This window comes from Corvus hawaiiensis, chromosome 5 (assembly GCF_020740725.1).
Source record: "Corvus hawaiiensis isolate bCorHaw1 chromosome 5, bCorHaw1.pri.cur, whole genome shotgun sequence".
Classification (NCBI taxonomy): domain Eukaryota; kingdom Metazoa; phylum Chordata; class Aves; order Passeriformes; family Corvidae; genus Corvus; species Corvus hawaiiensis.
Window position 1 is genome coordinate 8495910 of NC_063217.1, and position 15520 is coordinate 8511429.

Consider the following 15520-nt stretch of genomic DNA (forward strand, 5'->3'; position numbering starts at 1 on the left):
TTCCTGTTTATTTGCCAGCTCTGTAATAGCTGATCTGATCCTGTTTCTGCTTCTGACATTCACTAGATGAGAAAACATTTCCTTTGGTTAGAAGACTAATGTCTCTGTTATTTTCAGAGTATCACGGTATTGTCTCGTCTGACTCATACTCTGCTTTTTATAATTTATGAATTCACATGTCTTCCTAAAGCAAAAAATAAGCAGGAGAAAACCAACCAAAAATCAGAAAGTAGGACTTTATTTTGAAGTCAGATGCAGTGAAGGACAGCCATCTGTGCAGCAGCAGGCCTCCACAGAGAGGGTGCAGGATACAGGACGCTTGGGGAACCTCAGCTTGAACCTCGTCCACGCTACGGGGGGAGAGACGGGGAGCAGAGGGCAAGGCAGCAGAGCTGCAGCACCGACCACAGTGCCTGATCCCAAGAGATCTGGTACCCCTGTCTCATGGGAGGAGATGGCCGTTTGGTAGGATCAGGCCTTCCACAGCTGGCACAAGGCTGGAGCAGCCCCCGATGCCACTGACAGCCCATTCTCCATGTCCTTCTGGGCACAGCCACCAAAGACCTGACACAGAGCCTGCTGCTGCCAGGGAAAGGCTCCTGCTGCTTGCTGAAGGGACTGCTCAGTGATGGACATGATCCATTAGTGAGCTGACCACACCAGCAGAACTTCATTATAAAGCTTCCCACTGCTGACTGTTCCTCTTGTGCCAGCACACCTTTGGGGGACAGAAAATCAGTCCCATCATGGCTCCTTCCTCTGGTCTACATGCCTGTCCTTAAAGGAACAAGGGGGAAAACACAGCTGACCTTCGCTGGTCTCTAAAAAGTCTTGCCAGCAGGCAGCCACTGCTGATGGGCTCATGCTGTCACTCTCCTGGCTCTCTTACCTCTCTGGGCCATGCCTTCCAGCCTCTTCCCAGCAGAACTAAGTTTTCATTAAATAATAAAGTAGATTTTTCTCTTGAGGCTCTTTCCCTGTGTGATGCCTTACTGCTGGGTTCTATTCAAGCCCCTTGGTCCCTCAGGGCAGGCACTGGTCTGGTGGAAATCTTTGCTGGAGAATCTGAATCAGCAAAGTGCAGTAGACCCCAGTCCTGCACATCCAAGGCATCCAGCCGTGCAGAAAGCAAGATCTGGGTCAGAGGGACAGCACAGACGTGTGAAGATGCCTTCAGCCTGGAGCAGTGGTTTTCAATCTGTGGGCTGAAGGCTCTTAAAAATCCAAGGGTTGCATGAAAAGGGGGCAGTAAAATTACCCCAAAAAGTGCAAACTGAGCTAATGTTTTAGCTACAGCTGCAGGTGGAAAACCACTGGCCTGGGAGAGTCCCCTCACTGAAGTCACTGAGAAAATTGGCGTAGCTGAACAGGTCCTCCCCAAATTCTCTGTGCTGTATGTGTGTAGCTGTGTGTGGGCAGCTTCCCGCCGTGTCCTGACTGCCATCTCTTGTCACCCTGCAGCCGAGGAGCTCATGGAGATGGATGATTCGGGCTCAGTGTACACTGGCATTCTCAGTTATGGCACTGGCTTTTTCCTCCTTCTCCTGGTGCTGGTCTTGGTGATTGTCTGGAGGATGAAAATGCCAAACAAAAAAGCCATGAACACCCCCACTGTACAGAAAGTCTCCAAATTCCCACTCAAGAGACAGGTAACAGAAAGTAGATACAAGATTCCTATTCCCCCCTATGGTATCCCTCTTTTGTTTTATTTTTTTCCTCCTCCTTCTCTTTGAAATTCTCTCTCTAGGTGAGAAGCTCCACCAGAAAAACATTGCCCAAGAGGGACATAATTTGGCTGCAGCCTAGAAGTTTATTTATTTCTATGTGAGTGGGGCTTTGGCAGAGGTGGCAGCTGACTCTGGTTCGTGAGCAGCCCCCCTTGCTGTTGGCCCTTGCCCAAGAGGTTCTGGCAGTGCAGCTGTGGGTGCCACAGAAAGCACATCTGGCAGGGGAAGTCCAGTCCAGGCTCCCTGGAGGAGTGGGGATTTGGGGAGAAAGAGCACTAGTTGTGCTCATTCCTGCTTTCACAGATGTCACTGGTGAGCCCAAAGTTCTCGTGGAGGTCATGGAGGTGACAGAAGGTCCTCTGTGCAGTTAGAGATGTTCTTCTGCCTGAAATTGCAGAGAGGCAGGAGCAAAAGGCCATGTGAAACCCCATAGTGAGGGGTACAGATTTCAAGCTTTGACTGCAAGCTCACAGTGGGCATTGACAGTGCCAGGGTGGGAGAAGTCACTTCTTAGCCTGTATGGGCTGTGGAGATGCAACAGAACAACTCAGTGGATTATACCTCCTGATGCTGGAGGGCACTGGCTGACCTGTCCTTCCTTTCCATCTGCTAAACACCTGACCACAAGTGCCTAAACAAGTGGATTCCTGCAAGGGGGGGGGGGCATTTCCCAGTTAGAAATTCCCAGAAATCTGTCCATGGGCAAAGAGAGCTCAAACCTCCTCAGTGATCCATCTCTGGCGCTGCCTGCCCTGGAGATACAGTTGGCAATAACACTTCATTTGCTCTACCCAAGCAGGTGTCGCTGGAGTCCAACTCTTCCATGAATTCCAACACGCCCCTGGTCCGGATCACACGCCTCTCCTCCAGCGATGGGCCAATGCTGGCCAACGTTTCTGAGCTGGAGCTGCCTCCAGATCCCAAGTGGGAATTGACACGTTCTCGGTCAGTCAAAGGGTTGGGAATCTCTGTGCCTGCTGGGAGTGTCCCACACCAGGAGCCCCTAACATACCTGTTTGTTCCTCCCTCCAGCCTGACCTTGGGGAAGCCGCTTGGCGAGGGGTGTTTTGGCCAAGTGGTGATGGCAGAAGCCATTGGGATTGATAAGGACAAGCCAAACAAGGCCATCACAGTTGCTGTCAAGATGTTAAAAGGTATGGGGAGTCCACAGAGGACAGAATAGCATATTGTGCTGAGATTTCCTCTCTTTGCTTCTCTTTTAAGTCTTTTATACAAACTAGATACAACAGAAGAAAGCAGGAACTGCCTCTCCTCCCCTTTACCCACACTGCCTGGGGGTGAGGGCTGTCCTTGGAGAGCAGGCAAAAGTGCAAATCCCATCGGGAAGAGGGACTGGGAATTAACCCAGTTCTCTGCCAAGGGGTAATAGCATCCCTGACAAGAAGGGGAACCCCCTTCACTTCAAGCCAGCTCCGTGAATCAGCCCACTCTTTACTCCTCTCCTAACCAGCACTGCCTGTTCTACCAAAAGCTTATGCAGCAACCTCAGATGGAGTTTGCAGAATTTCAGCTGACAAACTCCTTCTTGAGGAACTTTTTCTTTGAAGAAACTTGATCCCGGACATCTGAGAGGTTAAAGGGAGACCAGAAATGGGGGAGTCACTGGGCACCTCTAGATAAGTCTCCATTTCCCATCCTGCCAGACACAGTAACCTCAGACAGCTGAAGAGTTCGGCTGGAGCAAGCAGGGCAGTGAGCAGCCTGGGCTTGAGGTTACATGGGGGGACATTGTAAAAAAAAAAGTAATATTTCTTATCAGAAACAGGTTTGTTTAATTTACATTTCCTTTAGTCCTTTCTGAAGCTGGTTTTAGAAGTTGTAACATTTCCATCTTTCCAAACCAAAATGTGCCTTTGGGCAGGTTTTCCCCAATTTTTCTACTTTTGTAGATAGGTTTTTCTATTTTTGCAGAGAAATTGCAACTTTCCATCCAAAAAATACGTTCCCTCCCAGCCCTGACCTTCCACCATCATTAACTCTTGGGCCCTAGAGATGAGGGACAGAAACTATCAGAAAAGCAGGTACCAGGTACCAAAATGTGAATTTTTTTCTTTAGTACTTGTGAAGACGAAACAGAAGATGAAAGGCATTATTGATTTCCATATGAACATTTACCTCCACTTATTTGTTCATCTTTTTTTGTTGCCATAGTAGTAGGTTTTGTTTTTATTTTTATTCTTCTTCCTGAAGTAGAATAAAGCCAAATACAGCCATATTCTGAGTATTGTTTCCCCATCAAAAGCCCCACATGGCTGCACAGCAGTTGAAACTATATCCCTAAACACTTACTTTCTTCCTGACTTTTTTTTACTTTCCTCTTTTACTTTCTCCAGATGATGCCACAGACAAGGACCTTTCCGACCTGGTCTCTGAGATGGAAATGATGAAAATGATTGGGAAGCATAAAAACATTATTAACCTCCTTGGTGCCTGCACGCAGGACGGTACGTAGCAGAGCAGCCCCGGTGCTCACAGGGTCATGGGAGGCTCAGATTTGGCTGTCCCTTCTTTGTAGTTACTGACTGGCTGCCCAGAATGGCCCAGATGAGATTTCGGTGGTCAGCTCTACCTCCGCTGGATGCTGATGTGCTCTTCCTTGCAGGACCACTCTATGTGTTGGTGGAATATGCGTCAAAGGGGAACTTGCGGGAATACCTCAGGGCACGTCGCCCACCTGGCATGGACTATTCCTTTGACACCTGCAAGCTGCCTGAGGAGCAGCTGACGTTTAAGGATCTGGTTTCCTGTGCCTACCAGGTGGCACGGGGCATGGAGTACTTGGCATCTCAGAAAGTGAGTTGAGAAACCTCATTTGGTAGAAGCCTTGGTCAAAGCCACATGTTCAAAGGCAGGGAATGCTCTGTGTGTGGGACAACCCCAGGCAAAACATTGCAGCCTTCTCCCTTTAGAGGCCACATTTTACTGTATGAAATATCTTGGGGTTTTTTACTGGAGGTTTCATCCATATGCAAAGTCCCCATATGCTGGCTGCATTCCTGAACCATGCAGCTGTACAGCTGTTACCTGCAGGACCATTAGCACCCCCAAAATGCCTATAAAAGCACAAGCAACCCAGGCCATTCTGTGGGTCTTCTGTATTTTGGATGTTTTGGGGATACCTTAATTTAAGGATTTTTTTCCCCTCAAACATTCTCTTGCACTCCTCTTCCTGGGGGAAGCAGCGCAGAAAAGCAGCTGCACGTCCCAGTGAGCTCCCACAGAAGAGGGGAGTTGGCTTTCTCATCCGTACATCCTGTTTGGAGAGAAAAGGCGCGTGCGTGGCCGTGTTGGCTCCGAGGGCGCCGATTAGGTGTTGCTAAGAGGTGCTTCCCACCGAGCAGGCACGGTGGGATGGTGACACAGAGAGCCAGGAGCTGAGCAGTGCCCACAGCTTTATGAGCCTGGGAGTCAATGAAACAGCAGCTCATAAACCACATGGTGCTGTTGGTTCCAGGCGTGAGCAGCTAACGAGCCCTTATTTATTGACTTGCTCACCTTTCACAGTGCATTCATCGCGACTTGGCAGCCAGGAACGTGTTAGTCACTGAAGATAATGTGATGAAAATAGCTGATTTTGGCCTCGCTAGAGACGTTCACAACATTGACTATTACAAGAAAACCACCAATGTAAGTACAGAGCTGCCAAGCACACGCAGTTCTCCTTCTGGCAGGGAACTTGATCATCCCTGCAGCAAGTGGCCCTTGTCCCACATCTCCCTTTCTAGAGGGGCTTAGGAGGAAGAAATCTGACAGGGACTTCACCTAGTAGGGAGGGACTATAGATAGGCTGGTCCCAGGAGTGTATCCACCATCTGGGTTTTTCCTGACACATCCTGGTCCTGCCAGCAGCTGGTTGTGAGGTCTCAGCTCTGGCCAGGATGCTAAGAGAAACTGAGGTTTCTCCCAAACAGAAATGGAGCCCTTTCCAGTCTGCTCCATGTCTGTTCATAAAGGTCCCAAGGAGCCAACCTCGGTCTCACCAGAGCCCTTGACAGAGGAGCGTCACTTCTTGTATACCTGGATCTACCTGTCTTTCACGCGTTTCTCTCTTTTTTTACATCTGAGCTCCTTGACTCCACTGCCAAGAGTGAGAAGATGGTCCCAGATAAGGGCTGAGGCCTGGAGTTGTTTATATTTTCTGTAGAGATGAATTTGCAAGTGAAGGGCTGAGAGAAGCCCCGTGTCTTGGTACAGAGCCTGCCACAGATGTTGAGCCCTGAGGAAAGATCCTAACTAGGACAGAGTGAGGAGACGGCCGTGGAAGATTAAGGGCAGTGCAGAACCTGCGGGTCTTGGGATTGCAGGGGATTTAAATGTCCAAGCAGTCCTTCAAAGCCCACCATGTCCATACTGATCAATAGCATATCAGAAATCTTTCTTAATTGCCAGGATTTCTTAATCATAAATTAATAACAATTATTGGGAATTTTAATCACAGATCAAATGAGCTATGTGGGACAGCTGAGAGCATAGTCCCATTTGTGTATCCTGCCTGTGTCCCATCTCTACTTGTCTCCCTCAGTGAGACAGTGGGTCAGAAGAGGACAAAGTTCCCCCATATCCAAATTATGGCTCAAACACAAAACAGTACTTTCTGTCTTCCTCCAGGGGCCAAACAAAGCCCCAGAGAATTATGATTAATCTAGTCTTTCTCATCTTGTATTTCTCACATAACAGTCTGTGTTTATGACCCTGATGTAAGATAGGATCAGACCCCCTCCTTTACCCTCCAGCAGGATCAGGATTTGTTTCTTAGAGAACCCGGCCCTTGCCTTCACTTTGGAAGTTTCCCTTCAAGTTGAGCCTAAGCTGGGTTTGGACTTGGAGTCAACCATACCTTCCAACCAAAGAGATGGAAAGTGTTGTCCTATGCTCTGCCACAGAGTTTACTGCATCTATGAGTAATGGATGCTGTTCCCATGCAAAGATTTAGATGCACTGATATGTTAAACCTGCTTTGGCAGTGAAATACAGTCCTCTACAGAGAGCATTTACTGCAAAGATTGTCACTGAAGATCCAGGGATCAAATGCTCTAATCTGTTTATATGTGGCCACTGCTGCTTTGCCCAGTGACTGGGAAGGCAGATGTGGTTGTTAATGAAAATGGTTCAAACTGGATTAGAAAAGAAGATTCAGATGGTGCCATTGTGGCTGGGGGAATATGCTGATGGGATGTTCCCATTGTCTTCCTAATTACAGGGTCGGCTGCCTGTGAAATGGATGGCTCCAGAAGCCTTGTTTGACCGGGTCTATACTCACCAGAGCGATGTGTAAGCAAACCCACACTTTAAAAAAAATTAATACAACAGGGAAATCTACACCTATAATATCTTACAGACAAAAGTGCTGCTAAGCGTGACCAGGGCTTGTTCACTGCTGGGGTGCCTGGGGATGCAAAAGTACAGGAGTCAATTCCAACCTGCATCTTCACACACATGGTTTTGTTTTGCTGTTATCTGGTTGCTTTCATCTGAAGATCTCTAGGGAGCTGCTGAAAAATTACTGGAAAGCAGGCAGGTATTTCTTGTCCACTTTATAGATGAGGTGATTCATCCAGCAGTTGAAAAATAATTGTGCTAAAAATCCCCATGAAAAATCCCCTCGGCATCCTCTACACTTTGCCCCAGACAGTTACACTTCAGTCAGGGATGTGGAATGAGCTTGACATACTCTGTCTGCTGTTAGAATTGATCAGAGAATATTCAGCAAACGTAGTCTCTGATTAATTTTGCCATTTCTTTTATTTTCTTTATTTTTCCTAATCCTATCTCATCTGTTTTAATGCCTCTGCATAGTAAGCAAACAGCAGAGCACTCCTTACACGTAAATCAGTAACACATCTGAATTTTGCAAGGGCTGAAGCAGCTCCACGTGTGCACTAGCTTTTTATTGTAATATTTGATCAATAATGGCATTTTTATAGCCAGCCTGCCTTTTCCCCAAAGCTCACCGCTTGCAATTGGACAAATGATTCTTTTCTATTTCTGTATTTCTCAGATTCTTTGGCTTTTATTGATCTTAAATCATAGTTTCCATGCTTAGGTAATGCTGCAGTGGGCATGACAGATAAATCAAAGCTAGAGAACAGGAGAATGAGTGTGCATGAAGGTGAAACAGAGACAGATAATCCCTGTTTTTAGAAAAAAAATGAAGAAGGCAAAAGATATTTTTGAAAAAAAGGACTTTTAACCAGAGCACAGCTGCAGGACTGAAGTGTGTAACATTAGTGCTCTGCTGATTTTTGTTGGGGTATTTTTCTCCCGGCTTGGCCAGTGAAATGAGTGTTGTAACAAGCAAGTTTTGGTATCAGCTTGCACAATTAGTGGCCTGTGGTTCCAAGCCTGCAATTCAGTGAAGCCGTGCATGAATAATTTGATTTGTTCCATTCAGTGGAGCTGGTGGAAGACCTAACAAAGAGCTGGCGGTGATAGATGGGCTGTCACCTATCTGATTAAATGCTCATTTCAATTTCAGACTTGGTGCCTGGGATTTCTTTGCTATTGAGTTGGATCAGCAGAGATCTCCAAGTAACTAGTAAAAATGGCCTAGGCAATTAGTCATGCTATTGATGACTTTGTTAGCTATGCATGGCTGCACAGAAATAAAGCCAAGCAAGGGGGAAGGGATATTGGGGGGCTTGGAAAAAAAACCTCATTGAATTTTAAAGATCTTTCTTTGGTTTCCAGCTGGTCTTTTGGAGTGCTACTATGGGAGATCTTCACTTTGGGAGGGTCTCCATACCCAGGAATTCCCGTTGAGGAACTCTTCAAGCTCTTGAAGGAAGGCCATCGGATGGACAAACCTGCAAACTGCACCCATGATTTGTGAGTGTGTGGTGGGTGCTGACCTTGCTCCACTCCCCATTCCCTCTGAGGACAAATACAACCCCGCTGGGCTGTTGGGTCTGGGCTGTTGGGACATTCCCACTGGCAAATTGTCTGGCCATCTCCAGGTAGACTTTCCTCAGCCCATGGCTGCTGAGTGACACACGGCGGGTGCTGGTTGGGGGTGTAGCTCTGGTGTGTCACCTTCAGGACAGGTCCTCCTCCTGCTCTGGGAGCGCGGTCATGCGTCAGATGATCAGTAATGAGGATCGTGGCTCCACAAAACCCTCCTCTTCCCCCCTAGCTGGCCATAGCTGAAGTTGTGTTGGCCACAGCTGTTCTTTCAGGCGATTTGGGGGTGGGTGGGCAGGTGGGTGGGTGTCACTTGGCCCCACCATGGCTGACTGTCCCATGTCCCCTCATCCAGGTACATGATCATGCGGGAGTGCTGGCATGCCGTCCCCTCACAGCGACCCACCTTCAAGCAGCTGGTGGAAGACCTGGACAGGGTCCTCACCGTGACATCCACTGATGTGAGTGTGGTGGGATGGGCGTGGGAGGACCCACTTGGTCCCTGGTGTGGGGGACACCCAGCACTGATGGCTCTGTCACCCTGGCAGGAGTACCTGGACCTCTCGGTGCCCTTCGAGCAGTACTCGCCGGCCGGCCAGGACACCCACAGCACCTGCTCCTCAGGGGACGACTCGGTCTTTGCACATGACCTGCTGCCCGATGAGCCCTGCCTGCCCAAGCACCCGCCCTGCAACGGCCTCATTCGGACGTGAGGACCCCCAGGGCACATGGACAGATGGAGGGATGGGCAGTGTGCCCATGGAGGCACAAGTGTGGGACACCAAGCATGAAACCTTGTAGTGAAGGATCTTCCAGTGGAACTGTGTGATGGTGCCTGGAGATTTGTGTTGTTGACAAGCTGTTCAGGGTAAAAAAGAAAACAACAAACTTTTTTTATGATTTTTTTTTTTTTTTTTAAATTTTTTTTTTCCCCTATTGCTGTATGAAAAGTCAAGAAGCACTGTTTGGCCTGAAGGAACTAATCTCTTGCCAAGATGATCTATCCTAGATGAATTTTTTGTTTGTTTTTTGTTTACTTTTCATGTTTTTAGGGTTTTTTCTTTACTACGCAGAATGTTGAACCTGGGGGGTGCTGACCTCCCAGCCTCCGCGCTTGCCTTCCGAGTGCCAGAGTAACCGTTCTGTGCCTGCAATACGAAGAAGAGAAAAAAAAGAAATCTTCCTTTAAAAAAAAAAAAAGAAACACACGCAAAAAAAAAAGGTGTAAAGAATGTGGAAATTCCTCGCTTATGCAATCTGTACATGAACCTTTTTGGTGGAGCTGAAAAGCCACGTTGCCTGCAGGGATTCATATATTTATAAAAATATCTATATTTTTGTTGTCGTCGTTTTTATAGCTTCATGATCGTACTACCCAGCTACATAGAAGGAATCCTTTCTGGAAGAAGAGAAAACAAAGCTAAGTAAAATGAAAATTGTCATGGAGAAATGAAAGTAAAACTAGTAAAAAGAGACGGTCAAGTCATCTGAAGTGTCAGTGCCTTGGCCCTCGCACAGGGCTGGGAGCGATGGGGCCGTGCCAAGGCAGGAGCAGACCTCAGGGATGGGCAGAGACCCTGTGGTGACCACAGGGTCCCTGGGGAGCAGAGCATCACCCACCTGAGAGCAGAGGGTGCCCTGAGACCTGGCTCCTGGGTGCCCACATGGCATCTCAGGTCACATCCTGACCTTTGAGAACAGCCAATTGTGGGGGGAGGGAGGGAGAATAAATCCCACTTTTGGGGTTTGCCTGTTCTTGCTTGCCAAGGGTGAGTGGGGGGAGCAGCTCCTCCATCCACCCCTTGACGCCAGAGGTTTGGCTCCGTCTATGTGCAGTGACTCGGAGAAAGAAGTTACGGGTACCTGTAGGCAAGAGCCTTTAACTTATATCAAAAAGGTTTATTCCAGAGAATCTGTGTATATATCTATAAATATATCATGTATATATATAAATAAATATATTAAAAGAAAAGAATGTATAATACTAATGCAACATAAAGCAGTACTGAGAGAGAGTCTCAAAATATGAGCATTGCAATCTAGGATATACTGATCTGGGCAAAAGAAAAGATGTTTTTGATTGTTTGTTTTATATCTTCACAGTTTTGTTTTAAAAATTGTACCTTAACATGTATATTTGTAAAGTTATTTATAGACATTAACATATCTGTTCATTGGTTTAAATAGCATAGCATTACTGTAAACTTTAAATTTCACCAAACTTAAGGGTGTTTTTTTTAACTTATTAAAAATGGAGAAAAAATATATTAATCAAGTTTTTCCTTTGTGTTTATGGGAAATATTGAAAGAATGTATAGATGTACAGTCCTTTAACAAATTACATTTAATGTTATAAATATATATATGTATTCATTAAAAAAATATTAGTTTATCCTGGATTGCAGTGAGCAAAGGTAAGTTTATTTTTCAATACATCATCAGTGGTTAAAACCAAACAAATGGCAGCAGAGAGATGATTTTTACATATTTCAGAAAAACGGGGCCAAGAATTCTTCCATCAGTTTAACCACTGTGCATTAAGGGGGTGTGGGTGTTTATTTTTCTATTTTCAAATGAAGGTATTCTTTGTGGTCGATTTAATAACAAGTATGCAGCAAAGTGAAATGTTGACTTTGGATGATGTGGGGTAGGTTTTTTTCTCTCCCCTTTGCCAGTACTGTTGTATTTCGGGCTTCAGAAATGCCATGTGAGCAAAATAGTGACACTGTTTGCAGGAGAGCTGCTACAGCTGCGTATTTCTTTTGCATCTAACACATTGGAAAGTGCCAGTGTTGCCTGATTTTTGGTGTTTAGAATGCTGTGCTATTTTGTTCCTCGATGCCAGATAGCTGTTTAAAAGCACAGGAGTGAACTAAAGAATGTTAGCATGGATCAAGCTGACAGTGGGGGAGGTTTGGGCTAAGGATTTTTTGTGGGTGGGTTTTTTTTTGTCCAGAAGACTTCTTTATGTACTACCAGAAAGAGGCAAAGCAAATTGCATCCTGAATTCTTTCTTTTCATTTTTCTCTGGTGCGTATTACATATCAATGTTGCAGAATAACAGGATGACAGCATCTCATTTTAAGATTTTTTTTTTCTTCTTAGAGCCACAGAATCCTTATCCTAAAATAAATAATTTATAGTTTGAGGTTACTTCAGTGGAAGTTTGAGAAGGTAGATTTCTATAGATTTTTGTTTTGTTGGAATAAAAAAAAAAAAGAATTTTTTTGTATTTTCTTACAAATGTCTGCTAATTGTGTACATTCCAAGTACTCGAAGCAAAGAGTTTTCCTGTACTGAAAAAAGAAAATGTACAAAACTGTGCATGGTTTTAAATGTTACTAGATATTATAATTATATATATATAATTTATTGAGTTTTTACAAGATGTATCTGTTGTAGACTTATTGACTTTAACATTTCTTATTCAATGCTTATATAGTTTTATAGCCTGGACTATTATCTTTAAAAGTGTAAAAAAAAATTAAAAATTCCAATTTTGTTACATTTTATACTGTTGATGTTACAATCCACAGGTTTGCATAGTGTGATTTTTGCAATGAGCAACTCTGTTCAGTTTATTTTAATACTGTATTTCTGTGCCTGACAGCTGCAGCTGTCGAAGGTGTGAGATGAACACTAAATAAAACTATTCTGCTTTTTTGTTAACATGGGAAACTTACTTCTACCAAAAAAAAAAATAAACAAGTTGATAAATTTTGGGGTTTATTCCCAGTTGTGAGGGTCCTTTGCAAAACCAAGTGTTCCAGGCACTGGCACTTCTAGTGCCAGGAAGGTTTAATTTTATAGTGCTGCTTTGCGAGTCCTGGCCAGTTCAGGTTTTGTATTCATAATAAATTTATAGCAATTTTGGTTGAAGGGGAGTATTCTGTATTTGTTACTGGGTATGTTTATAGCCACACAAGCCATTGTGTGCACAGAGATGTCAGCCCCACTCTCATGTGGAATTAAGCCTTTGCCAGTAGCAAAAAGGCAGGAATTGCTCATTAAACCCTCCTATGGGAGGTTTCTCCCAGCCCAGTGGGACAGGCATGAGGGACCTCATCCTGCCTGGCTTCCAAGGAGAAAAGGGCAACCAGGTTTGGCTTTGACTTTGGTGGGGGTTAAGCAAGGGAACTCAGTAAATCCTGGTTTTGCTGGTAGCAGACAACGGAGGGGGGTGTTGCAGCTTGGGAAACTTGGGGCCAATCCTACCAGCACTTTAATATTGATTCCTACACGTGATCTGTTAAACTGCATCCCAGACACCTGGATCTTGACGTGCAAGTTTACCTACCTATGTATAGCCTGCTTACAGTAGCAAACTCTTTTAAGCAAAAACGTTTTAAGTAGCTGGGCATGGAATGGCATGCATCCAAAGAGGTTATATCTGTGGCACTGGGACTGGCACCAGCACTGTTCCACCCTGCATTTAAAAAAAAAAAAAAAAATTAAAGAATTACATTGGGTTTAGGTCATTTCCTTGCCGTTGTAAGAAAAAATGCTGTTCTTTTAGCACCACTGCGTTGTGAGAGGAGTCTGGCTACCTGAAATGAGTTGCTTCCATGCTTTAAGGACACAATTTGGTGACCAGCCCTGAGCCCTGCAGCAGCAGGAGCAGCATGGGCCAGGGGACAAGCCCTGGCCATCCAGGGCTGCAGGCAGAGCATGGCTAAATGTCCTTTTGCTGGCTCATGAGGAACTTGCTTCATCATGGCAGGGTGGTGAGGATGTAGTGCTCCATTTGTTACCACCAGGACTGGAAAAACAGGAGAGGGCCAGATCTGTCTGCAGTGCGCTGTGGCATGTAGCACACCTGTGCTTGAAAGCTTTCCCAAAAAAAAGTCCTCTGGGCAAACAGAGAGCACAGAAGTCAAAGTCACAAGGAGGAAAGTGTGTCCTTGTGCAGAGGCTGACCTGCACATGGTGCTGGCTTGGTGTTTGCGTTCTCTCTCGGGTTTCATGATGTCATTCTTTCTCTGCTGGCCTTCACCCGCAGCCGTGTTTGCTTGTGGCCTAGGGAGGAGAGGGTAATATTTTACTTTAATTGCCCTACAATGCATCCAGTTCTAATCCCAGAATGAATATTTGGCTGCAGTGTGTGATGTGCATTGAGCAACGCACAGAACAACCTCAAGGAAAGTTTGCAAAGTTACTTGGTTGAGCTGTGTTACTGAACGAACAGCCTGCTGCAGCTCATCTCCCCTTCAGTGGCTGCAGCCTTCCACCCAAACCCAAAATGCCCTTTACACATGAAAGAGTTATTTTTCAAAGCAAAACAAATGCCTTCTTTCCTCTGTGGGTGACTACACAAATAGAGCCTCTCACTGGCCGCTGTGACCTGTTTCATAGCAACATTCAAATAAATTCCTAAAATTGTGATTTATTTCCATTGGTCATGGCTCCATGGTGAGACAGGAAGGATTTGGCAAAAGAAAAGTCTGAAGCCCTGCAAGTGTCAGTAGGAGAAGGCAGCTAGAACCATAACAGCAAAGTTTCCTGGTGGTTGGTGCCATTTCAAACTCTCAAAGGAGGCGTTTCCTGCTGGTGACTCTTCTGAGCAAGTTCATCCCTCCCAGGGGCTATATAATCTCCAGAAAAGGGAATATGGAGGTATGTGTTGTGCTGATATGAAAAAGAATAAAAGGTGAATGATGGCTCTGCTCAACACAGCAGAGCTGCTAACAACAGGAGGACACGAGGGAATGGCCAGAGGAGATGCCAGGAGCTGAAGTGCTTTCATGGGCTCTGTGACCCAGGACCATGGGCTTACCATGAGACAGGGAAAGGATTTGTCACTCTTCCTTATACCCTGTTTTTCCTTCTCTTTCTCAGCCATGTTATCTTTCATTTAGTTTCTCTCTTTCATAACCATCATGTTGTTTTTCACAAACAGCATCTCAGGTGTCAGCAACATGTCAAGCAGAAAAAGCATTGTGCCCTGCCCCAACAAGATTATTATCTAAAACCAGGAAAGAAATCATTGTTGTAGTGTGCAGTGTTGCAATCAGAGCCCTGTGGGGACATTTGTGCCCACACACACCACTGGGTGACCACTTCACCTGATGGTGCCCATCGAAGACCAGCCCTGTCCCAGACCCTTTTTTTTTTTCTTGGGTGGTGGTGTCTGGCAGGAGCTGGGGATGGGAAGGTATGTAAGTAGAAGAAAAATTTCTCACCAAATGTGCAAATGGGCTTGTCCCAGGATGATTTTGCTAAAGGCCAAAGTCTGCGTGCAATACTCACCAGCCATGGTTTGCTCCAGTACAGGCAAAACTGGCATTTCCGTCAGGGAGGAAGGACCACAGCTGGGAGAGGAGAGCAGAAAAATGGAACAGAGCCAAGTGTATCTACCAACCCAATGCTACATTCAAATAGGCATTGGGCATCAAATCTAAACAGTAAAAGCAAGTGGATATTTGGCACCAGGAGACCATCAGGTACCTCCCCACCTCCAGGACGCTGGGGTACACTCCCTACACATTTGGCCAGAGAATCGGGCAGCACAAACTAAAACTGGTGCTGGGCAGAACAAGGTGGATAATCCGCGTACACCAGTGATAACACACCCGTTCTTGCCCTTGTTGACGGCATTTAGCTAAATGCTGTGCACACCCACCTCTGGGGCTGCCTGGCCACCCTCTGCGTGCTCACTGAGATGGGGTGGGAGGTGTTACCACTGCCTTACATGCCAGGTAGGCACTGAGTCTGGGTTCAGCTGACCCTGAGCCAAAGGCAACATGGATGTTGGTGTAATGAGAGACTTCTAGATGTTACAGACTGTATTAAAGAGCAGGTTGCAAGCAGGAGTGGTGAAACTCTTGACTCATACCATCAAAACCTCTTAATAGGAGAGGAGCAGAACCTGAAGTACG

The 15520-nt window shown here is 45.8% G+C and overlaps 1 protein-coding gene and 1 long non-coding RNA gene across 7 annotated transcripts in view; one reads left to right on the forward strand and one right to left on the reverse strand.

Annotated features, from left to right (window-relative positions):
* The window catches only part of FGFR3 (fibroblast growth factor receptor 3), a 55221-nt gene extending 42907 nt beyond the window's left edge, over window positions 1–12314 (forward strand). For 2 of the 6 annotated variants that reach the window (XM_048303991.1, XM_048303994.1), the window contains exons 8-17: window positions 1462–1655; window positions 2527–2672; window positions 2760–2881; window positions 4082–4192; window positions 4351–4541; window positions 5253–5375; window positions 6949–7019; window positions 8436–8573; window positions 9001–9106; window positions 9194–12314. In XM_048303991.1, the coding sequence (XP_048159948.1) occupies window positions 1462–1655; window positions 2527–2672; window positions 2760–2881; window positions 4082–4192; window positions 4351–4541; window positions 5253–5375; window positions 6949–7019; window positions 8436–8573; window positions 9001–9106; window positions 9194–9358 (1367 nt within the window). In that variant the 3' untranslated portion in view covers window positions 9359–12314. Of the gene's footprint in view, window positions 1–1461; window positions 1656–2523; window positions 2673–2759; window positions 2882–4081; window positions 4193–4350; window positions 4542–5252; window positions 5376–6948; window positions 7020–8435; window positions 8574–9000; window positions 9107–9193 lie in introns of all 6 variants that reach the window. The other 4 variants (XM_048303992.1, XM_048303995.1, XM_048303993.1 and 1 more) reach the window with 2 other exon arrangements.
* A 599-nt stretch (window positions 12315–12913) lies between these two features.
* Window positions 12914–14956, reverse strand: LOC125326130. Its single transcript, XR_007203702.1, has 3 exons — window positions 14892–14956; window positions 13563–13661; window positions 12914–13071 (listed from the first exon to the last, which is right to left on the reverse strand). It is a non-coding gene; the product is annotated as an uncharacterized LOC125326130 (long non-coding RNA).
* Between the last annotated feature and the right edge of the window lie 564 nt (window positions 14957–15520).